Raw genomic sequence first — 24,665 nt, 5'->3', positions numbered from 1 at the left:
TTTATATTTATATTTATATTTATATTTATATTTATATTTATATTTATATTTATATTTATATTTATATTTATATTTATATGTATATGTATATGTATTATGTATATGTGTGATAGGTACGCGGGATGCCTCGAGGATCGACGGAAATACTCGTAGATATTACGTCCGTACGTACCTAATATTTCCAAATATCCTAATCAGCCTCGAGTCGAAAGCGAAACGCGAAGCGCAAATTTCCCGCGTGCTTATGATATTTACTTTTAATAGGATATATAACTGCAGTATAATGGTATGGTGTATAAATGAACGTTTAAAGGTAAATTGTTGAAGACTTTCGTTTATAATAATACAATGTATGCGTAATACAATTCAGCTGCTCGGTGTGTATCTCTCTCACTCTCTCTCCCGCTCATTCTCTCTATTTTACTCACAATTATTTTACTGCACACCTATCGGCAGACTGAATTGTAATTTTGGCTTTTCACTGGGTGTCAAATGCAATCTTGACAAATTTTCGCCATTAAATCGAATTCAGCATACATCGTACGGGGCTCGTCTGATCGGTTCATTTATCCCGATTTTACAAAATCCTAATCTGATCTAAAATGAATGACAACGATGTTTAATAGTTATAATCATGCACTGATCAAATTCACTGCACACTGTTATAAAATATTTAGAATACTGTAAGGAGATGAAGAATAAAGAATCGAAAATGGCGAATAATGGAAAGGAAATGGAAACTTTGCGCTCATCACACTCCTACCTAAGTAATTACGATAATAATAATAACAATAATAATAATAATAATGTAATAATAATACATAATTGATATAATAATTAGTACTTCTAGGAACGCTCGCGCACACTCTCAAGCAGTCTTTATAAATATTTTTTTTTTCGTTTTTGTTAAATTTTATTATCAATTATTTTCATTTTTAAAATTTTTCATTCATGTAATAATTATTATTTATAGGTTTAAAAGTCACATCTTTGATCGCTTCGTTAAATATTATTACATACGCGCTAACGAATAAATTATACATTGATATTAGAAATGAAAAGGTATATATATGTATGTGTGTGTGTGTATATATATATATATATATATATATATATATATATATATATATATATATATATATATATATAATTGGTTTAATCATCCGCGTTCGAAATATGATGATCCGATTTGTAATTGATATGTTACCCACACTGTACAGGTATAATATTTGTATATATATATGTATATATGTATAATGGTGTAATTGAACTAAAACGTTTTTTCCTTATACGCACATATACGTACATATTACATTTATACGCATGGGGGGAAAGAAATTTGTTGTTTCATTTCTTCTTGTTCGATTCGAATTTTTATTTTGTTATTATTTATTTACTTATTTATTTATTTATTTTAATTTTTTTGCTGTCTATAATATTACGGGTATTTAAACGCGACTCGCGTGTTACGTAACAAAATTCTTGATAACTACAATTCTTGATGGTAATGTAATACTAGGCGTTTAATGATAGTATATAATGACGTAATAATAATAATCATAATAATAATAATAATTGAGTTAACGATCGTAAACGATAATGACGATGCGTGATAACGATGACGAAAATGATTATGATGAATGTCGATCCAACTTATATCGAATCTGTAGTATGTATATTATATATATATCTATTCACCTACACGAGTTGTCGTTTGATGACTGCAGTAATTAATTTATACGCTATATTATATAATATAATACACCTCTTGGCCTGATTTTCAATCAGTTCACGAGCTATAGGATACACTTATAGTATTATGGTATATTATTATTTTTATTATTATACGTTGAGATAGCGTCGCAATATATGTATTGTTTACGTTAATCTAATTTTTCAATTCAGTTGTTAATAATCTTATCTATAGAATGTCGAACGTCCGTAAGCCCCGCTGGAAATACCTTTTATATATACTCTCTGCTCGTACGTCATATCACACACTATATATGCATATCGTACGTATATCGATGGATATATTTTCATTATATATATATGTTATTATATATTGTTGCATATCTGCAGCGTGTCAATTATATCGTCGATAAAAAATGTCCGGCTTTCTTTTGAATTTTTTTTTTTTGTTTTTTTTTTATTTGCTAACCTATTTTCACGCCACAAGTTATCGCTACCCAACTTCACACGCAATATACGTACGAGTATGTACGCGGTATGATGAAAAACGTACAAGAACTCGAGGCTCATTGCAGTCAGCGTTGATTCCTCCTTGAGGTGATCCTCGAGTCCGGAGGACGGATCATCGGCTCTGTGCGTTTGCGCGACGCTCCTCTCTGTGGTATTTTATTTATACCTATGTAACTAGATTTTTCTACACGACGACTTTTTTCCATCGTCGTCGAGCGATCCACTATCTAAGTCGCGCTCGTGAAGAGGACCGAATTCTTGTAGTAACCCGTCCGAGACTCTGCAATGAAAAATAAACGAAGATTCGTTAGCAATTACTGGGTGGTACTTCTACAGTTCGTATTTTAAAGAGTCTATCGTAACAAGTAGACTGCAGTGACTGGTTCGTTTTTTCAGTTTGTGTAAGAAGAATAAAATTTAATTATACGGAGTGCGCATGCGCCAATAAATAGTCCTAGTGTGTAAAATTGAGAATTTCGGCTTAGCGCATGCGCCAGTGTCATTTTATCGCACAGTGAGGAAATGGGGCACTTTACGCACGCGCACGCATGCGTTGGGAAGTAGCTAGTTTCGTGGCAAGTCCTTATAGGTAAGCATTAATGCGTACATGCCACAAATCCTATTTTCTGTGCTACTTTCTGGAGAAAACTATAAAGTATAGTCGAGTTATTGACGGAGGTAGCGCAGGAAATATATTCTCTCTCAATAAACAACTTTCAATAACAAAATCGTTCGAATATTTTGTGACTGTGACTGTCACAAATACTTCATATTTTGCTTGTAAAAATTGTGAAAATAATATTAATTTAGACAAAGAAACATTAGTTTGATAACGAAATTTCATTAAAAAAGTTTGTCTTTACGTTTGAATTACCTTATAACCTCAAAATGAATTTGTTTCCGCTATCAAATTATTGTTAAATAATCAAAACAAAAGAATCGGCTTGGTTCGTATCAGCTCGGCAATTTCCGGAATAAGATGCAAACGGCGCTAATGCGTGCACGCGAGTTGCACGGTGTGCCTGTCGGTCAATCAATCGTCAACTATTACCCATAGAGAAGTGGCGCCAGATTTAAAAACGTACGAATTCGTTATACCAATAGCGAGTAGGTGTCTAAAATTCGTATCGCAGGACCTTGGCCAGCTAACATCCGAGCCAAAGGATCGGAGGTCGACCGTAAAGTTAGACCTTAACGAATGGATCGAAGCTGGTAGTGGCAGTGAGCTAGTAGAAAGTGCGAGGGAGCGGCGAGGCGAAGAGGAGGGTGTGCGGAGGCCGGGTTTAAAAAGTCTTGCAGGGACTATTAATGTAGTCTTTTTCAATCATAAACGACAGTTCGATAAAAAGTTGAAGGGGCGGCTTTGCTTCAAAGGGACAGAGCAGCGAAGCAACGCGAGGCGATGACTCGACTAGCTGCTGCCGCTTCTACCGCCCCGGACGAAAATCGGCGCCCGGCCTGCACCTCTTCGACTTCGTCTTCGACTTCGTCTTCGTCTTCGTCTTCGTCTCCGTCTTCGTCTTCGCCCCGGTCCTCGGCCTCGACTAATTCTTTCGCTGCAGCCAACGGTAATTAGTGAGCGGCGCCTGCCGTACCGAATGACCTGTCGGTTCTCTCCGACTATTTTCCCGCCCTCCTGACCGACCGCGATACCCGGACAATCGATCTCTGGCCGTCCGCGTCAGCTATCGAATATTAATAGGCTCGCGGGTCAGAGGTTCTTCGTATAGGGCCTTGAGATATCTCTGCCGTTATACAGAACACCCCCAAGACGCGGCTTCACGTTCATTACCTTCCACCAGCACCCACGCAACGTCCGCATAAGCCTAGGGGAAGGTGCTGATATCTAAGAAACGTTTATACGGTCCCTCCACCGCTAACGTGTCTACGAACATTTCGGGACGCGTATTGTATCGCACAATACGAAACGGAGTGATTATCTAACGGCCGAACGGTCCGTCGTCTGCTACAATGAAATACGCATGCGCTGTAATCAGAGATCAGTTGTTTGCCAGGGCGACCAACCGTCACGAATGAAAGATTAAAAATTTTTACGTTTACCGATGGCAGTTGTGCTCGACACTTGGAGGGTCAATAATTCGAATGGCCGATATGTCGAAATTTAAAGGCATTAGCTTCAGTTGTTGTTAATTTGGACAAACTTACGCGAAAGAATCAGGTGATAAGTTTTTTTTTTTTTTTTTTGTTATTTATCATCATCTAGACTTGACACAAATCAAAGTTAATATTCACATGATCTACTTTATAATATTTATATAAAATTCGTATTTACAACGTTTTACAATATCCAAAATTTTGGCCAAAAATCAAAGTATACTAGAAGTTTGGGAATAACAGAATATCGTGAAAATCTGTGCAAACGTTACTATTCCAAATATCCATGTAATATGTATAGTATAATATTGTATAAGACAGTAACTAAGATAACGATAATGCTTTGTTATTCTATAGAGAGTGAGAGAGAGGCGAGTACAGCCTCCAGCTGCTTCCCAATTTAACCTAACCTAAACTAACATGACTGAAAATATTTTGTGAATTACACAGACGGGAGAAAGGAATAATGAACAATGAACAATTAAGAAAATCAAACAACTCATTGTCGTGGATTTTTTTTTCGAGGAATTCAAATTCTACGAGCGTTTCGATGTTGTCTTATTTTCAACCAATCATTACGAGGTTCAATTACTTCAGGAACGAATTTTTTTATTCTCAATTCCAGAAGTGCGCGGGAAATTGAATGTGTCATGATATTTTACACGGTAATTAAATTGTGAACGCCTCGTCACATTACAACGTAACTTAGTTCGTATAACGGAATCTCAAATAAATGACTGGAAAGCGAATCAAACGGGGCTTGGGATCGCATAGTTGATAGTTTTGTAAAAAATTTTATCTCAGTCCGATACGTAGTTCGATCTCTCCTGTACAAAAATACTAAATATTCAATCAATCCATCGGTATATATGATCAGAACACAATGCGTGTTCTTGACTAGACGATTGATAGGATCCTTCCAGCCTGAATACGAAAAAACTTACGCCAAGGGCTAGCGGTGATGAGAGATAACTAATTCTAAGACGGTATATATACTATAAATATATAGTACACGGGAAAATAAATTAGGGAATTGAAAATTCAGGCGTATTGATGAAAGAGGAATTAAGTAATTAAGTTGGGTTAAGTTAGAGGAACTCTTTGATTATAATTAGAAGAAGCGTGCCGCGCGACGCATGAGAAAACAATTATTCACTTCGTCATTGGCAGGATTACCATCGGCGAGGCAACAAGATTACTTAGACTGCAGCAGCAACAGTCTCTGAGCAGTACCAAAATGGCGGCGTGGCTTTTTGCGAAAGAAAACTTCGCTCGCTCTTGCACCAAGTTTCAGGCCGCGAACTTCCAAGTTTTGAACCTGCTGCAAGAAAACGTTGCGAGGCGAGGCGAGGCGGCGGGGGTTCCTCTGTGTACTTTCTAATTAGATATTTAAATTTATTTTCGATCGTAAGAAACTACTGCTACCACTCTCGTCTTCGCTTCCCGCTACAACGTCATTCGTTAGCTTCTGCCGGTGGAGGGTTCGGGATATATCTTTCAAGACCGCGAGCCGGAGTTTAACTTTCGATTGAAATTTGCCCGGCTTTCAAACTTGCCAGAGTTCCGACTAAAGATCAATGACTGATTCCCGCACGTGCCGACTAAGTTTATTTCACCGCTACGCCATCTTTCGCATCGAACATAGAGAATTAATGCAATTTTCACCGTAAACGAAAGTCGCCTGATACATGCAAGTGGTTCCTCTATAACTTTTCTATTTACCGTATACAAAGAAATTCTGTCCTAGATATTTTTCTGTTTTGATTATAGAAGCGTATTGACTCGGTGCGATTACTGCAGAGAAAAAAATTTATTTACTGTGATATTCTGTGATTTTGCAAAAATTATTTGTTATTGTCTCAATGGATTCTCGACGTAGTGCATGAGGAGCAATTTCTTTTTGATCCACGTCCATTTTGAAAACGTAGATTCACATGTTGCGTGAAGTTATAAAACGTACCTTGTAGTGGGGATTTGACTTGTTCCCGTTCAGCGCCCTGATGCTGTCGGGATTTCCTCTCGAGTTCGAGCTCCTGTGCCAGGGATTCTGGAACATATAAAGAAAAGAGAAGATTAGTCAGGTTCATGGTGTTCAATTATCCCGTAGGTTAGAAAACGGGCGTAGGTATGAAGTTGACGAAGAGGAAGCGGTGACCCAAATCCCGTCGCGAAGCTTCATTGGTAGCCAGTTTACGCACGGGGTGTATATTTATAAAGCTCGGTTATCTCTCTCGGGACATGTTCAGCAGCGTGTGAAACCGCGATGAAACAAAGCAGTAATTAGTGGAAAACTCGACTCGCCCGACAGGCGGCGGGAGCAGAGGAGGGCGAGGAGAGGAGAGGAGAGGAGATGAGAGGAGGTGAAAAGGAGGGTGGAAAGGTTCGGCGTCGAGTCGTGCGACGCGGTCTGCAGCTCACTGAATTCCACGGATTAGGGTGAAAACTGGAAAATGTCCTTTAATAATATCACGTCGAATTAACGGGGGACTCTTCCGTGCGTTTATTAGCTGACGTCGAGATGCGAGGCGATCGACCATTCGGACTGGAAGGTAAAAGATCTCTGAGTACAACGCTGCGAAAACCTGCAGTCCAACGTGGTTCAAAGCTCAATTCGCACCCTTCTGCTGGCGGATTCTTACTTCGAAAACCGCAAACTCTATTATCGACCCTCAAAAAGAGTCGAGATTGCCAATTAGTTGGAGAAATCGAATCAGTCTCGAGCTTTCATCGTTATACACGTAATACAGACCGATAGAGTTTTTCTGTCTGAATAAAAAAAATTTACAACCACTCGTCGAGTCAAGAAAAGTTTTATCCCTCTTAATGAGAATCATTCGTTGTAAATTTCATTGACACTGCGACGAAGTGCTTAACCGTATCATCGATCATACGTAAATAATTGAAATAATACGTAATAATTTCGTATTCGCAAGTTTCAAACTCATTCAAAGTGTCGTAAGGTTCGACGATCTTGAAAGAAGGATTAAGATCGAGTTGGCTAATCTCATCTCATCTCATCTTATCTCATTCAACCAAATACTAAATATTCAACAGCCACAATCGGCGCCATATTTTTCAGTTACGTTAATCCGAGTTATCGACATTTAATTCCTAATTGTCGAACATTCATGAGAGTTTCGACAAAGTGATTTCGGAAGAAATTATTAACCGATGCGAAAGAAGAATATAAGTAACGTCAGCAGTCTCACTATATTGTTCTCATACATTTATTTGTACCCAAAGTGTTATTTCCATATCCATCCGAAAGGCTTTGTGCGAGAGGCGTGTCGTTGTACGATTGTGTTGGTGCCTAGAAGCAATGGTAAAATCCAATTGTAAACCCATTAAGCCGCAGTTAATTCTCTCTCTCTCTTTCTCGCTGCTTTTATATACCCATACGGTGTGACGGCGGCGGCGAAAGAGCGAAGCAGAGAAATGGCAGACGGACAGGCAGCAAGGCACACAACCGAGCAGAGCAGAGCAGAGCAGAGCAGAGCAGAGCGAAGCAGAGATTCCATTATGCTTGGAGCAACAATAGCTGAGGGCTGTTTCGGGCTTTGTGGGTGTGAATTGTGCGTGGAAGCGAGCGAATATACTGTTTGTGTTTCACTGAGCCAAATTACCTCTCACGCCCTCATCCGCGAACCGGGTGTAGCGTTGTCGCCCGACTCCCTTTGATATCTAAATGACAATTTAACTGCTCAAGATATGGGATTCGAGCGTTGAGCAAGGGTTTCGAATGGGGAAGGAGGGGGGCTAAGCCTATTAAGGAACGCATCCCAACTTTCGGGGCGCTCCGTTCCCAGCAAAATCGGTCCCTCTGTTAGGTGCAAGGGTACGATTATATCGATTAACAGATTGAAAGAGAGGTGAAGGAGGAAAAAACGCGGTTTCTTTTCTCCTTCATCTCGGGGCACCGGAGGCACGACGGCCTTGAGATTCCTCCGGGAATCAATCCCGAGGACGTGCATCGTGCCGATGTATAATTCCGCGAAAAATCAAACCGACGACGGGCGTTACGAGAGAGTCTTGTTGGATTATTATACAGGAGATTCGAAGACGGTGATCCGTCTGCTCGACAGCCGGCCATCGCTGAGCCCGTGTCGATGCCTAGAGCCGACGAGAATATCGTGCGAGTTGTAAAAAAGGGCGAGTTAATAGTTTCGCTACCGTTTTACACACCCTAACAAATCGACGGTACAATGAAAACAATTTCAAACCGGTTCAAAGAAGACTGAGTAGACCTAAACGGTTCGTATTGTCGGACGGTCATTGAGGGGCCCCGATTTTTCGAGGCGCCCGAAAGACCCGGGGCCCGAGCTATGACTCTGCGCTTATACGTAATTAACTCCAACAATGCAGCAGCGTTGCCTGCATGAGAGGGCTGAGCGGGAGAAGAACTGGAGAGAGAAGGATCATCGGGACCGGTGTTGAAAAATTCCTGCATTGTGTGTACGTGGCGCCGACTTGAGGCTCTCGGGTTTCTTCAACGTCTACTTGTCAAATGAGAAAACGCGATTTGCCACCATATAAACTCTCGGGCCCGTTTCATTCTCACCGCATGGCCGTTGCCTCGTCTTATTCAGCCCATTCTCGATCAGACTCCGACTAGGTTTGATATAAAACTCCCGTCGGAGGGAGAGACGGAAAGCAATTTGAGTATAGGTATCGCGTCGCATATAATTGGCTGAATCCCTGCCGCGTTCACGTTCGAAGGAGGGAACCCCGTAACACTTGCGATTTCGTCGGTGAAGATGGGGTTCGAAGGGGATCGGAGGGTGGGGGTGGGGGTGGGGGTAGGGGGTGGGGGGTTTAGTGTAGCCTGCGTTTTTAATGCTCTGATCTTTATGTAAAGCGAACTCGAGGATCGCGCGCTTGGGCGTCAAGCCGAGCGTGAAATTGTATGAATCAAGAAGGCACTGGAGACACAAAAAACAAAAGAGGCCGAATACTTGCCGCTGCACACTCGCTTTCGGATCGACTCGTTTATAATTTATAATTTCAAATTTCCGCAGGCTCGAGTCATCTCCTTTCATTCCTACCGAGAGCTATTTTCCTCTTTTATTCCACGCTTCATTTATCCTCATCCCTTACATCTAACGACGCTGGGCTCTTCGGGTGATTTTCGTAATCCACCTGCTTGATTCTCTCCTTCTTTGTTGCATGGTCTTTGATAGTTGTAAGATTTCGCGACAAGGTTTATCGGATTGTAGAAAGTAGAAATTAAAAACTAATTTAGGGGCAAAGAGCCAGCCGGAGCGAGTTTTGGCGGTAATATCACCGCGCGAGAATCCCTCGAGTATATAACCTTAAAAAAAGTTTTTAATTTCGCCAACTAGGTATAGCTCGCTCTCGAGCCTCTTGGTAATAATCATAAAGCGCAGTTGCAAAGAGTGCGAGGTTACGTGCGCCTCTAAATCTTTAATGTTCTTTTCTCACTTCCTTCCTTCTTGCCTCCGTGCATTTTGTTTTCTTCGGTACTTTGCTGCGCGAGCTTTTTCCCCCGCGTTGCATTTACAACGCCGCCGGCGCAAAGATGTAATGAAAAGGGATTTAATATATGGAAGATTCAAAGTCCGGAGAAGAAATTACGGTTATTCGTATTCAGGTTTTTTAGATCAAGCAGCAGACCCTCGTCTTTACGACTCACTCTCCACGCCTGTTGCATCTAATCTATCGCATCCCTCGGCGGTATAATAATTAAAAGAAAATCACTTAAGAACGGCAATTACCGCTGATCAATGATCTTTGGTAATTCATAAGTGTATGCGGAAAATTCAGACACTATTGCGTTCGTTCGCCTAGCGCGTCATATAAGTTTCTTAAGTTCATCGTGAGGTCGACTTGTAAGGTGAAATAGTAGCGGTGGCACCGCCTGCTGCTGTTAGTGTGCATGGATATCCGGAACGAAGAAGAAGAAGAAGAAGAAGAAGAAGGGGCGAGGATGACGCGAGGAAAGTTTATCTGGCAAGTTCGTATCCTTATATAATATTTTTATATTAAAACCGGCTACCTTCTGATTTTCTACGTACGTTTCAAAACGGGGCAAAAAACACGCAAGTTTTATGAAAGTAAGGCTGTTGCAGATGGGCGCTACTCTCGCAATATATTACGCTCTGCAAGAACGGGAATGGGCAAACAGGAAAACGGGAACGGTGCAGCTCGACGGGGACGGAGATGGCGGGCAGGTTTTCTTTTTTAATTTTAAGTTTTATGGTCTGATGCTAATATTACTATAAACGCGCGGGGAATCGGCAGCCCCCTTCCCTCTCCTTCGTCGTTTCGTTTTTTTATTTTCACTACAACACCGCGGTTGTAATACTGTTTCTACGTTTTTATTTCACATCCAAAGTTCCCGAGGTGATCGGGTGATTTCGTTGACACGATAATGCACCTCGCGGAATGATCTTGAAATCTGTTTTACCGACACGTGTACGACGAAAGGGTGTCGTCGGTAAAACAGAGCGATAGGCTGTGAAGATCCGTAACGCTAAGGCCGCTACTGCAGGGTGTCGGCGTAAAAAAAAAACGAAAACAAGCGAAATACGCCACCCCACGTAATCCTCTCAGACCCCCCCCCCCCCCCCTCTTGCAGCTAGTTGTTTACCGACTTACCCTCGCCCCGGTTGAAGCAAGCTCGAAAGATTTCATTCCCTCCTTCTCCCATATCTACATTTGTATCTCTTCCCCTCGTTGCATCGCTCGTATACACACGCGTTATGCTTCATCACCAGCCCGCGTCACGTTCGCTTGTATATGGAATAACTTTATTGTATATGATTTGGCAAATTCGTTGGCGTTGAAGTGAGTACGAGGAAGTCCGCGAACTTATTTTTCTTCCTCATCTCGGGGCGAATAAACGGAAACCGTTCCCATCGGGTGTCGATCCTGCCCATGCAGAGTTTCAGAATCATCAGCAAGGTGTTTATGGGCTGTACGCCACGTCTCGCGGCGGTCGAATTCCGTAGTCGGCTGACACGGTCTTGGCGAAATTATTGCATATAGTCTGAATACTAAAGCGCGTCGAAACGAGAAGAGAGGATCCGCTGCAGCGCCACCAAGGCGACGCGGTCGCCGGGGAAATTACGGCTCCTTCCTTACTTGAGAGATGTGCATAAACTCTGCATCGGCCGCAGTGATTCTCTTGGCAGGTTTACCTCTAGCCTTTCAAACGGCGGCAAAGTCGAGCCATAACTTTTGGATTTGCTCTCGAGAAGCGGAGCAGAATCTTGAAAAACCTCGGAGGCGTTGATTTACGGATCGCACCGCGAGGCACTTTGGTTACAAAAAAGTGTCGCCTCTTGGACAGAGAGGATTTTCATACGCGTGAGAACCGCTGCTCGTATAGAATGCATGACTTGAAGCGAAGACACTGCTCGGTCCCCTCGGGCGCCCCGTTCTTCCCCCACCCCCGACGGCCCCTTCCTTTCCCGCCCCTGCGACGCGGCTCGACGCTTGCTTCCCTCCCCTGCCAGCTCGTCGGTTAAATCTGCGTTGTTTATTGCAAATGGATTCCGCATCACGATACTCCCGGGTAACTCTTGCGATGGATAAGTAAGGACGCGCAGGACTCGCTGCAGCCCCTGACACACGAGGGTTGTTATCGTCGTTGTTACGACCCGACGTTTCTACGAGTGCTGTGCAGTACGCAAACCGACAATTATTCTACGACGTCTCCGTCTCCGCTTCTTACAGCGCGTATTATTTATTTCTCCTCACGATTCTCGACTGTTGTTATATGTATGGGTCTGTAATGAATTTCCTTAGTAAAGTATAAGCGAGCTGCGTCTGAGCTCGGCTGAAACTTGAATCGTTTCGCCTCGTGCATGCGTGCTTGTGAATTTGTTTTATTTCATCCGTCGAGGACGGTTCATCGGCATGCGATAGCAATTACGCATCGGTTAACTTGACGGGAAGATTAGAAATATGATAATGGATTGAAAAGAATGCCTGCACTCGCCACCCTCTTTCACAGTTCGTCCGGCATCTGGACGAGTTGGTAATTGTTTGAAACCAGTCTCGAACTGACTTTCTTACGCAAATGGACCATCTAACAAGACCACGTCACCATTCTGCAGTCTCGAATTCATGATATTTAGTTTTTCGTTACTCAGACGCACACGAACAAAGTAGGGAATAGTAAATATGGTCGGCTATGATATTTCGTGCGATTTTCATTAACGGGTATCATTTGTTCATTGGTGAGAATGTTAATTTTCATAGCATTAGGTCAGGTTGATTATTTAAAGGACTTTACGCTTAGCAAAGATACTTTTCCCGACTTTGCCCCGACGAACGATGTTGCATAGATCATAGGAATGTCAGATTGATCCTGACCTTGGTAATTTTGCCAAAAGGCGGATGCCTGGTTCCCGATTAGGTCGAGCCCGCTGTATCCCCAGCCTGGTTTTTCCGGCGTAGGTGGTTGCTGGGGTGGACGAGGCGCCTGCGAATCTCTATACTGTTGGGCTGGCTGAGCGGGTTGTTGTTGAGACTGCTGCTGTTGGGGTTGCGGATGCACAGGGCTTTCCTCGGGAGGCTCGGCGATGGTGCGTGCTTCCGTTGATATGTTGTCTGGAAGAAGGAAGTCAAGATCAGAGTTATCAGAGGTACGCGACGACGAGTAGGTACGAGAAACCGGGGTGAAGTTGGGTGGATCAGGATTCAGAACTCAGGACTGACGACTGAGGACTGAGCTCGTTACGTAGTCGAGATGTATCGAATGTCAAGACGTAGGCACTGCGTTATACCTGTGCGAGTGTAGCTGCACGTTTCAAATTTCTCAGCCGTCGAAACGGTGCTTCGCGTTTGGTTTGAAATTAATATCACAATTCTCTGCGACTGACAGGATTAATCAACGGCGAAAACGGCAAGGCCTTAAGGTTCCGGGTCGGTGTATCGTACACCTACTATGTACACGCGTATACCTACATACCGAAACGTTATATTATCAGAATAAGAGATTTCACTTAAAGGGTTTCCTGTTTGAGTTTGCTAGTGACAGGAGGGCGCCCGACTCCGCCAGAAAGGGACGGAGAAGGAGTTACACACAGTTGGAGTTCAGGGGCAGGGCGAGATGGAATGGAGGAACGAAGAGGCGGAGGTAAGTAAGCACCGAATCATATTCTGCCGGGTGTCAGAGTGTTTACTCTGTCTGACGAATTAATTAATTTATTCCGAGATTACGAAAACTGCCCTCGGGGCTACACCGACGGAGTTCCAGATATCTCACCGCGGGGTAAGTACGAGGGGTAGTAACGCGAGTTGCGAGAAGATACCGCTGCTGGAATGCTGGAATTAGGGGAAACTTGACGAAACTCGATACTACACTGATCACTGTGTGATTGAAAAACTTGTTGCCACCTAATCGACATATGCTAGCGTCTAAACAAGGACCCATGACCATTCACAAATCAAGTACTTGCAGGTGGAGAAGGAGGCGCAGGATTATTTCAAGATTCCACTGGAACTGGAACTGTTGCGAATGTTTTCAAGACTTACCCGTGAGAGCTCTGACTTGTTCCGTCGATGCCCCCGTGGCCTTTAGGGCTTCCTCGAGTTGGGTGCGTCGTTTCATCTCAAGGTCGAGTTGATCTTGGAGTCGTTTTCTGACCCTGCGTTCCTTTTTCAGACGTTTCTGGTAGGCCACTGAAAAAAGAAAACAAAAAATGGACGAGATTAGCGGAAGTAATATATTTCCAGACACTTCGGGTATCGCGCAACGAGAACCACAGCAACGATAGAACGGCAGTAATAATCGCTCTCTCTTTCGAGAGAGAGAGAAAGATTGATTGACGCGGAGATCGTCGTCTGCGGGAGGCGAAACCCCGCGTGCAGGCGATGCCTCTGGATTATCTCCGGGCTACCACAGGGGTTCGGCGCTCACCCCCCAGGTGATCTCTAGGCGGGGGTCCGATTGTGCGACTCGCTACCGTCTTACGCTGGCCAGGTGTTGACCACGACGTCCATAATCGGACCATTAGAGCTTAAGATGGATAAATGTGCGGATGCGAATGAATACCTGGATGTGGATGGAGTGTCATTCGAATCAAAGCAAAACTGAAAGACACTGTAACGAATCGTTACACCGTAATGTCGTAAAATCCGACTCTTCTTGACCTACGAATTCTGACACGGGATAACCCGCGGGATGATGGAGGGGGAGAAAAAAGGGTAGAGAAAAAAGAGAAGTGGGATTGGTCTGCATCGAGAATTAGTCACGGGCTTGGTGCTCTTTGTCAGAGATCGATTCGACGGGCTAAACGTGTCCCTGGATTTCGACCTCTCACTTCTGCAGTGGAAAAAGCGGCTTCTCTTCCTTTCGCAGATTGCGAATATAATCATTCGCGGTCTCATTGTTATCCGGCGCGGGGATAAAGCGCGAGATTCGCGGTGCACGGTGGAACCTGAGGAGCGCCGTACGTTCATTGTGGCAAGCCTTCCAAAGATCGGATCGTTTCTGCGAGCTCACGTTGTCCGCAGCGCTCGGCGAGGATAAGAACGAAAGGCTTTGTGTTATTCATCGTCCCGGTATTCCGCGGGAGCTTTAGCGTTGTAATCGACAAAGCGTCGATCTCGAAGCTTCTTTTTCAGAGCCAACATTGCGCGGTCGATTCCGTTTGATGCTCACCGTGTAAAAAGTCGCGCCGATTTCTTCGTCCAGAAGCCCATGGTCAACCCTTGAGAATAACGCAATTATTTTTTCCACCCTCACCTCGAAGTCGTGAAGCTATAAACCGTTCCTACTTTTTTCTCCGAAGCCGTTCGACCCGTCGCAGCAATATGCGAAGGGTTGACACGCGTGCAAGAGGAGCTCCGGTTGAAAACCGCTGTCAAGTGATTGATTCCTGGCAGACAAGGCGTAGACAACCCCCTCCTCGGGGCAGCTCGTCTTGTATCCACCTACCTAACCACATACACGCTTGCACGTACCCCATATTAATACCCGGGCAGACCAAGCGCTTGCACACAAGGTGTACCCACAACAAGACTACGCTATGGTCGGCGTGCAGAAAAGCCAAGGTAGGTATACACGCGGGAGGAGTAAGAGATTGGCGCAACGGGAGTACGGCGAGGGGGTCGAGGGGGGCAGAGGTAGGGGGGTTAGCACGAGCAGGGCATTATGATGCAAAGATGGCGCGTCGGCAGCACCCTAGAATTAGCCGGAGCACTCGCCATTGGCCGCCTTGCAAACCACTCCTTCGATATGGTATAACTACCGAGTGCATACGCCGCATACTAAGAATGCACGCGATCAGTTGGCAAAGAATTGACGGGGGCCGCCACCGCCGTTGCTCTCTTCCAGGAGTCGACCGGAGTCACCCGGGAGTCCCTCGCGATATTCCCGCGTCCGTAACAACCTTCTGCCAAGGAACTAGAGGCATCGACTCGACTATGCTTCCATGCGTCGTGAATGATGATGGAAACCGGCCGATTCATAGACTCGAGAAGTGCAAATCGTGGTCCCTTTTCTCTGACCTCTCGGGCCGCTTTCCTCGTCCACAAATGCAGGACCGAATTCTTATGGTACCCCATACACACAAATCGGAGCCTGAGGCGGCGACCGATCGTCCTGCAGAGTTGAAGGCTCCGGTCGAAGGTGGGGAAAAGCCATTAGATAACGCAGTCAACGGGGAGAACTGCTGCACCGCCGGGTCGAGATCTCTCGTCGAGGAGGAGGCCCTGTCAAAATACATCAGCTACCGCTGTGCGCTCGGTCAGAAACTGGCTCTTCAGCCAGGGCGAAGAGCCTGGCTCCTCGGGACGAGGGACTCCCCACGTCGCTTATAGATCTGAGGAATAGATTTCCGATATAGAAGGAGGAATGTAGGTACAGATACACGTTGTACACGTAATAAATCGACGCGATCTCTACTGCATGCGACCTGACTGCGGTGTGTATGACATACTCCATACGACGTAGGTACCAACCGATCGTTTCTCTCTCCATTGGATGGGAAAATTCTTTTTTCTTCCGTTGAGTTGCGCATTTGACTTCTATTACCGAATTGGAAATCGAGATCGAGCAACGCGATCCGTTTTAGGACTGAATAGGTGAAATAACATCCTGCGAACGGAATGCCGTTGTGAAGCTCGGAGGGGGGAGGGGGACTTCGACTTTGACTGGCAGTGGCAGACGGTGTGGCCGAGCAACGGGGATATATCAGCGGCAAACAGTCAAAGTCCGATGGCAATATAACCGAATCTAATCAGGCTTGTACAAACTAATATAGCGATGTTCAGACGCACGTCTTCGCTCCGCTGCACGCCGGAACCGCCTTGCCGAGGATGATTTGACTATGGAATAGCAATATGATTTACATTTTGAGGTTATATTGACCATTCCGGGCACCTGCAACACGCCAACACGCCCGGAAGGCCGCCTTCATCCCACGAGGTTTTCGGCTAAGAATGACCCCTGCCTGCGGGTCTTGAAGGAAATTAATATCGGTCCGTTTCCCCTTGGACGTGTTATACACCATCGCATTTGCATACTTGGCTCAACTATTTCCCGACATCGACGACTTTGTTTTGCAATTCTCTGATCAGCTCTCGCGCTTTCTTGAGACAAAATGTTAAAAACGAAAAGTTTTTGTTGAAAGGAAGCTTTTTTCTGGGAGACGTAATTGGAACGTTTACACTTTCTGTGAGATATGTAATTAGAGGAATCGTTTTATGGGTATAAGTTTGCTGGATGGGGAATCGGAGTTGCGAGGGTTGAACCCAGCTAAACACCTAATAAAACGACGTCGTCGTCGTCGTCGTCATCGTCGACGCGGGTCTAATAGAAGGCACTCAGCCAGTTAGAACAATGTAACAACTATTATACGCATGGCAGTAGTTTCAGCTGGAAGCATCTGTGCGCTGAGGCCTCGATATCCATACAAAGCTGTCTGCTGAATAATATTACACTTAACCCTCGCCACTCGGATGATTATAGTTGGCAACGTCGATAGTAGTTGGAGCGTGCATCCTGTGAATGCTAATATAAAGAGTTTGAGGCTTCGAATTACCAAAAAGAACGTCGAGGATGGCCGTTCTCAGCCGATCTTCAAACTGGGCTTCTCAATAATAGTTTTTTTCTTTGCTCTCACGATGTATCTTAAATAAAAGAAAGCAACGAACAAGTCCAATGTGTCTTTTTTTCTTCAAACATTTTTCCTCACCCCAAAAATGCTGCCTCTAATTCCACAAATTAATCACGCATGAAAAACGAGGACCCCTGCGGGGAGTCGAGGAAAGATAGGGACCTTGAAGTTCACCGTTTTGACAGCTTTCCACGGGACTCTTTCTCCCCGATGTCGTATCAAGGAAATCCATCGGAATTGCCCATAGGCCCGAAACCAGCGCCGTGCCCCAATCATTCAAATATCAATTTCAAAATGTCAACCTTCCCTGGGACCATATGGAAATAGAGAATCGTGGATGAGCGGGTCTCGCCAGCGACAGAGAAAAACTCTAGAAACTGCTGGGTAGCGGAAGGGAGACAGAGGTTCAGAGATGGGTCATGGAAATCCAGTTTTGCGCCGCTCAAGGATCCCGGAGGGATCGACGGGGAGGGGGGGGGGGGGGGGTCAGCTTATCCACTTTCTCTGATATCGAACTTGCGACGCGAACTCAAAAGCTTCTCAGTTTTACATATTATTCTTACATCTATCTTCCACTTGACCCGAACACCGAAACCGAGGAGGGTGCCTTTCGTCCCCTCGCGCACCTTTTTGTACGCGTATGCCAATCCGGCGGTACTTCAAACCACGAGTTCAAGCCCCATCCTCATCCTAAGGAAAGGAAACGACGTCGAGAAGAAGTTGAAATTTCAGCCTAGAGTCGATTCCAGATAGCAAGACATGCGCACTCTGCTTCGGTTGAAGTCTTTACCTTACAGTCCATCATGATTGGTTTCCTTGTCTTCAGGCTTTAAGAATACTGAACTTATTTTGACTCGTGCAAAATGCGCACCGTGAACGTCACTGCAATTTTCCTCCGGTGCAGTAGCCGCTCATCTCTCCCTGTAGCTCGAGGCGAAAGCGTTATACACGCTGTGTGGAGGACAGGAATCCTGTGTGGTCTGCTCAGTGTGTCGTCGACGGGGTTTCGAGTGCACCTACGACTTACGGAGGTTGTGTTACGCCCGGGTAAATTAATATGAAAATATTTACTACATTCACGTGTAACCGTGCACATTGGGTCACCCGAGACTCGCAGGCGTCTGGTTTCAATCGGGGAGCTGCTGCAGGAAGGATACGGGCAACAGATTTCAACGGTCAAAACCAAACCCTTACACATATTTATCACTTTTTTCTCACAACAAACGCGCGGCACTCGACTCCCACCCATTACTCAAACGCTTCAAAGTCGATATGAGAAACTGTTTTCGAGTCCACGTTTCAATGGATCATCAACTCAGATCATATCATCTCGTTTTAAACTGCAAGTGATCAATGTCGCATTTCAATTAAACTCTAACAATCATCACAAGAGCTTGGATATTGCTCGAAACCTGAAGTATAGCCAAGCTTTTTCAATGTTTTTCATCAGTTTATCGTTCCCAACGGAATAATGCCCTTCGACAACAACAAGATCACATTATTAAAGTCACATGGTCTGATTTTGGTAACACTATGGTTCCTTTGAGTGACTGAAGTGTTATCGTATTTCCCGGCGGTTGACTGCCGATCGGAGTCTCGAAAGTGCTTTCCCTGTTCACCTGCGACGACAGGTAGTAATCGTCATTCGGGAATCTTCCTTTCACTTTTGCGCGCGGATTGCCGTCGCAGGTGGAGCGAAGGGAAGGGAATCCGGTACACATCGTATACTCATAATCGTGATGGAGGAGAGCACAGCTGTAGCCGAGGATAGTTTGTCCGGGTCTTATCAATTACAGCCGCGATGCCGAAATGCGGGAGGGGCGGCCTCGTCGAAATGGCCCTGGTATCTTTACTCGCTTCTTTATCAGCTGGAAGCAGCAGCCGTTCACGGTGCCTCGATGTGTACGACGCGTGTTTTATTGCGCGAAAACCAACAGATATCAGGATTATGTGCGCGCCCCGGTAAAATTCGAGGGTGAATTTCGGAAGCGAGAAATATCGCGGCATGCTGTTCTTGTATAAGATGGTCGAAAGTGAAAACTTGGCGAAAAACTCCAACTTTCTGTGTTTTGGTATCGCTGTCTATAGTTACAACTAAAAGAAGATGATTAGACCGATCGGGAATATAAATCAATCGCGAACGATGTAATAAAGTTGCAAAAGTTGGCGTGTGCAACGAGCTGGGAAAAAATTCGGACCACCCGAGGACAGAGAAGCGAATCGTGTGCAGCTGGGCGAGTGAAAATGCTCGTACCTACAGCCAGGCGCAAAGTAGGTTCAACACACAGCGAAGCTGGACAGGCGTACACGATACGTCCATAAATAGATATGGACGTATTCACAGTGGGAAAAAAGTCAGCATTAAGTGCTCGCATGTCCCCCAGGGGAGGAGCGAGGCCCGACGGGAGGTATTAAACGCGTAAACGCGATAAGCTAAAACACTCCCGGGCCGCAAGCCGCGGGGCGCCGCCGATTCCCGTTCTTCCCGTTCTTCCCTTTTCCCATTTTGTCATTTTTCCAGTTTCCGGTCCTCCTCTGGCCGCGTGACGTGCCGCCATGGAAACCGAACATCTTCGAAGAGCTCAGAGCTTTTTCAGTTTCTTTCTCTATACTGGGTGCTCGGCCTGTAAGGAAATGCGTGGAGCGTCTGAAGTCGAGGAGTGTTTTTGCGGTAGATCGGGGTTGGAAAACAGCGAGGTGTCGTCGAAGGAGTCGCTCGTCTGCCGCCCGGTATAACCGAGCGTGTGCATATCTATTATATTTGCCAGTGGGATATGTGGGGACTTGGATGGGAGAAGATCCTCAGCTTTCAGCTAAATAAACATATCGTCGAGGTACCCCGCATACACATATTTGTATTACATGTATAAAGGGGCCGACAGCACACGAGCTATGGCAGCTACGGTGAAGAAGTTTTTCGTCTCTTCTTTTTGCCTCTCTGTCTCTCTAATAATTTTATTTTTACTCCGCGTGCGTTGGGAAGGTTAAAAATTGTACCTATGCAGCCGCTGGCTGTGCGTGTGTGTGTTTGTGTGTGTTTGTTTGTAGGTGCGTGTGCACCGTGCCTTTGTACAAGGCGAGAGGAGAAGAAATGAAATTGAAAATTGAAAGGATTGGCTGTGCGGAAGCATTATGAGGCTTGAGCCAAGGCAAGGAAAATAAATTGAAGGCAAATTTGAACAAGTAAAAATAATAACATTCTCCACGGCAGAGACGAGGCAAATTGGATTTGTAATTTCGCTACCTCAGAATAGAGATTATACATGTACAAATACATGCAAATACGTACGTACACGAATACAATAATTTCTAGGTACATATGTACAAGCTTTTCAGCAGTCAGTGACAATCCGGAAATATTGATCGAGCTCTGTGTTGTTAGATATTTGAATGCGTTTCTCAAGTCCTCTTTATGCCGCGCTCTGTGTGTCCCGAGAGGTAAGAGGGTGTATCAAATGCATGTGGGACTGTGAAGTAAGGCGCAGTAAAGCCTGGAAACAGAGACGAAGGAATTAAATTCTTAAACTAATTCCTTTCATACGTGAAGAAAAGTCGAATTCCTCCATTCCTCGGGCTCCACCCCAGGGAGCCAATATTAATTCCCATAAATTTCCTTTCAACGAGCAATGGATCCGCCCCAACCCCCGTCCCTCCAGTACCGCGATTCGAGGCGGACTGTTTGCCTTTTAATCCCAATATGCAAAGAACGTAATTCTTCTTTGCAGAAAGGGAGAAAGAGGGAACTTGTGCAATATTTAATGGCTTGCGAAGATACCGATATACGTATATATTCTATACAGATATAGTACACAGTATACACATCGTGTCCTCCCTGCGCCCGTTGCAACCGTTCGGTATTCGCCGCTTCCTCCGTACCAACGGGCTTCAAAACCCAGGGATTACGTGCGTATATTTAAAGATAAGAAAAATGCGGCTCGGAGACATCGACGGCATACCAGCAGCGTGACAGAGCCTTTTGAAGTGTCTGCCTTTGATACCTGCACGAGAAAAACGTCCGCTAGACCTGCCACAGTAAAGAGGATCCGTAATGTCGCAGAAGCGAGAGACTTGTTCCACGATTATCTCCGACTAGTGTCGGTTTGTAGATCAAAAGATCAAAAGACCGCGTTGTTGAATGCGAATTTGATTGTTTCGGAGACGCGAGCACCGCGCTGCAGGGTCCGTCCGAGGTCCTTTGACTAAATCGAGCCCCAACCAGTCAGTCGGGGTGCAATGCTACACCAGAGATGAAAAACCACATTGCAACTGGCTGCAGGACCTCTGCGGTTTTATGTTTATACAATGTAATGGGTTGCGCCGAGAGGCCCGAGCGGGATCGACTCTATCCGCTATGGAATTCTCTTTCACATTTGTTTGCCCCGCTCTTTATCTCACCCCAGATTGGCGCATTAAACTTCCAGCAAAGAGAATACGACCGTGCCGTAGGAGGGAGGGGGAGCCGGACTCGAATTTTCATATTCCAAAGACGTTCTTTCGCTCTTTGTCTCCCCCCCCCCTCCCGCCCTCCTCGCCATGCCATGGTCTCACAGACAACCGTCCTGCAGTCACTGTGTGCGCTGTGCACACACCGGCATGTCATAGCTGCCGACCTCTTGCGGTCTGGTGAGAGAAAGATCAACCGACCCACCGCATCGCGCGCCGTCCAGCGGTGGATGCGGATTGAAAAAATGACCGGCGAACGCTATAAAACGAAGCCCCTTAAATGCCTATAAGAAGCCTCCGATATGTTCCTTCGGACCTCCGAGAAACTATCGGGGTTCCACGAATCTCGCCCCCGGACTTACTCGTCGATGATTTTGGCCAACTAACTTTGCTGCTGTCACATCCGCCTACTAATTCTCTTTAGACACTCCAAATTCCTTATACTAACAACGTCTCGTGTGATTGGTGGTCGGTAGGTTGAGCTGGATGATCCTCCAACGGTCATCTACACCTCTCTGTATCAAATTTTTTGCCAAGAACCAAATGTCCGTCTGCCATGCTGAAGTGGGTGACAAGTTTTTCGAAATGGGTTGGATACCTACTTGATTGCATCGAACAAAGTCGTGCACAGGTTGACTTGTGACGGTGGAACGAAAGTTCACTTCAATAGGCATTACCGGAATTCCATGAATGTGAATGAGTAGGTACAGAAGTAAGAACAGATGTGTGGACGCATGAGCTGCCGCATGAGCGGCGCTTCTAGAATTACAAACGCGTTTGTGTCACCTGGATGAATTCATCCTCGAAGTAATCGGGGTGGAGGGAAGGAAGCCGCGGGCGTTGAGAGCGCGCCAAGACTTAATATTGTAAGCACGGTGAGTCGTGATGTAGTGTGTGTGTGTGTGTGTATGTGTGTGCAATAGGTGCGGGGATATTTTCGGTTAAGGAATCGGGCTACGCGGGTCGAGTAATTGTGTCAAAGCGAGTTTCCAAATTTCAATCAGTTCGCGAGCGGCGCCCCTTTCACCCCACCGACACGCGCCCAACCATCCAGGCATTATTATTTGCTCTCAAGTCTAACCGGTTCACCCGGCCGAAGGATTTTCCAGTCTTTGAATCGCCCCGTTTTCGGCACCGAAGCACACAGTTAGGTGGGCTGGCATTAATATTTGCCAACAATTAACGGTCGAGGAAGGGTGCACCTCGCCACCCAATCGAAACCACCTCCCTTTTAAGTCCACATCCTGGGACCGAAACACGCGCAAGAAATTGATTTTGAGAAAATTCAAGACTCTCCCTCCCGCGTCACTGGAATGTCTGTTATGAAAATTGAGTCGTTTAGTGTCAACCGTACAATGGAAAGTGAGGAGACATCCAATGTTCGAGTACCAACGTCTGCAGGACCACATACCTAAAAGAGATTCGTGCAGCGATGAATATCGAGGTGGAACTTAGTCCGGTTGACAGTCGAAGGTGAGCTTAACGCGGGCGAGTGCCTCGAGGCGATTCGATCGACGAGATCGTCCGTCGGGGTTGGCGTGCACAGGATCGCCAGAGAAGCGGAAAGCGAGATGGGCATCGTCGCGGGTGATCCATCACGGCCTCTCGCTCTCGGGTGGCATCTCGTTAACAGCTGAGTAATTACAAACAGCGATAGCCAACCGAGAAGGACCATCGAGTCGAGGGTGGTTGTGGCGAGGAGATGATCGCGAAAATCGTTGAGATCAAAACCCCCTTCGAATCGACATAACAGCGAGTGGCGAATGATAAGGGGAGTAACAAGATGACGGATGTTCATTGCCTCCTTCCAAACACCGAATCCTGATAGCCAGCAGCCAAAAAAGCCGTGAGAACCACGGCGCATTATTTACACAGACATTAGAGAAAGAAGGTGTCTACGCTCCTGTGTCCATTACTTTATTGGTCTCCTCCTACCGGGGGTGGCACAACCCTCGATGCGGCTGCAACCGACTAAAACCATACGTCATGTGTGTATATTACGTGCCTTTCACTTTTGGACGACTCAATCCCATATATAGCACCTTCCGGTGCACGCGTTTCGTTTTTCCAATCCATATGATCTATCTCTATTAGGTTAAATAAATGCCAAATGTTATCGCCCCTCGGCACGAACTCGCATCAACGTTTTATTCCCGAATTTCCGATACGGCATGTTATCGCCACTTCATTCGCATCGTAATTGGCAAGCCATGTTCATTCGAGCTATGGCCAGAGGGTCACTAAGTAATGGAAGACGCTACTATTTACACCTTCGTTAAATGTGTCCTCAACGATTGCCGGATGTTGAATCAAGTCGGTGACCATGACGCAAGCTGGCAGGCGCAAGTGGGAAGGTGATCCGAAGTGAACATGAAACTTGTCGGTGCCACGTGCGTACTTTTCGGGTTGGAAAACCCCATCAGCCTGGGTTCAAGCTTCCAAGAGAAGCACATACAGATAAGCAGAAGGTCGGACGAGCGGAGGGCCAAAGGGCGTCCATCCACCGGAGCTTTGCTCGTCTGTGGCGTACTTGGAAAGGACGGGGATCGGCCGACCGAGAGTGGCGAGGCTCGCCTTACTAAGTATGTTTTGCATCTAAGACGCTCCTCCGCGGAGTTTAATTACGGGGCTTTGTGGAGCTCTGGTCTATGTGTGTTGGTATCTATGTATTATACATGCAAGTGACCACTGGTCGGTTGGTCGAGCTCCGTCCCTCCGTCCCCATCTCTCTCCACCAGCGTAACACCCTCCGCTGGCGCCCGTTGTAATGAAGTAACTAGACACCACAGTGGTCGATGAAACGGGACCAAACGCTCC

The 24,665-nt window shown here is 45.7% G+C and overlaps 1 protein-coding gene across 3 annotated transcripts in view; it reads right to left on the bottom strand.

The window, feature by feature from the left end:
- Nucleotides 1–1,417: 1,417 nt before the first annotated feature.
- The window catches only part of LOC124406651 (dachshund homolog 2), a 175,834-nt gene continuing 152,586 nt past the window's right edge, over nucleotides 1,418–24,665 (bottom strand). For all 3 annotated transcript variants that reach the window (XM_046882138.1, XM_046882139.1, XM_046882140.1), the window contains 4 exons: nucleotides 13,819–13,965; nucleotides 12,655–12,891; nucleotides 6,278–6,364; nucleotides 1,418–2,482 (listed from right to left, as the gene is read on the bottom strand). In XM_046882138.1, coding sequence (XP_046738094.1) covers nucleotides 2,430–2,482; nucleotides 6,278–6,364; nucleotides 12,655–12,891; nucleotides 13,819–13,965 — 524 coding nt within the window. In that variant the 3' untranslated portion in view covers nucleotides 1,418–2,429. The remainder of the gene's footprint in view (nucleotides 2,483–6,277; nucleotides 6,365–12,654; nucleotides 12,892–13,818; nucleotides 13,966–24,665) is intronic.

Source organism: Diprion similis, chromosome 6, assembly GCF_021155765.1.
Source record: "Diprion similis isolate iyDipSimi1 chromosome 6, iyDipSimi1.1, whole genome shotgun sequence".
Lineage (NCBI taxonomy): Eukaryota > Metazoa > Arthropoda > Insecta > Hymenoptera > Diprionidae > Diprion > Diprion similis.
The sequence above is the reverse complement of the archived record's forward strand: the minus strand, read 5'-3'. Positions and strand labels throughout refer to the sequence as shown.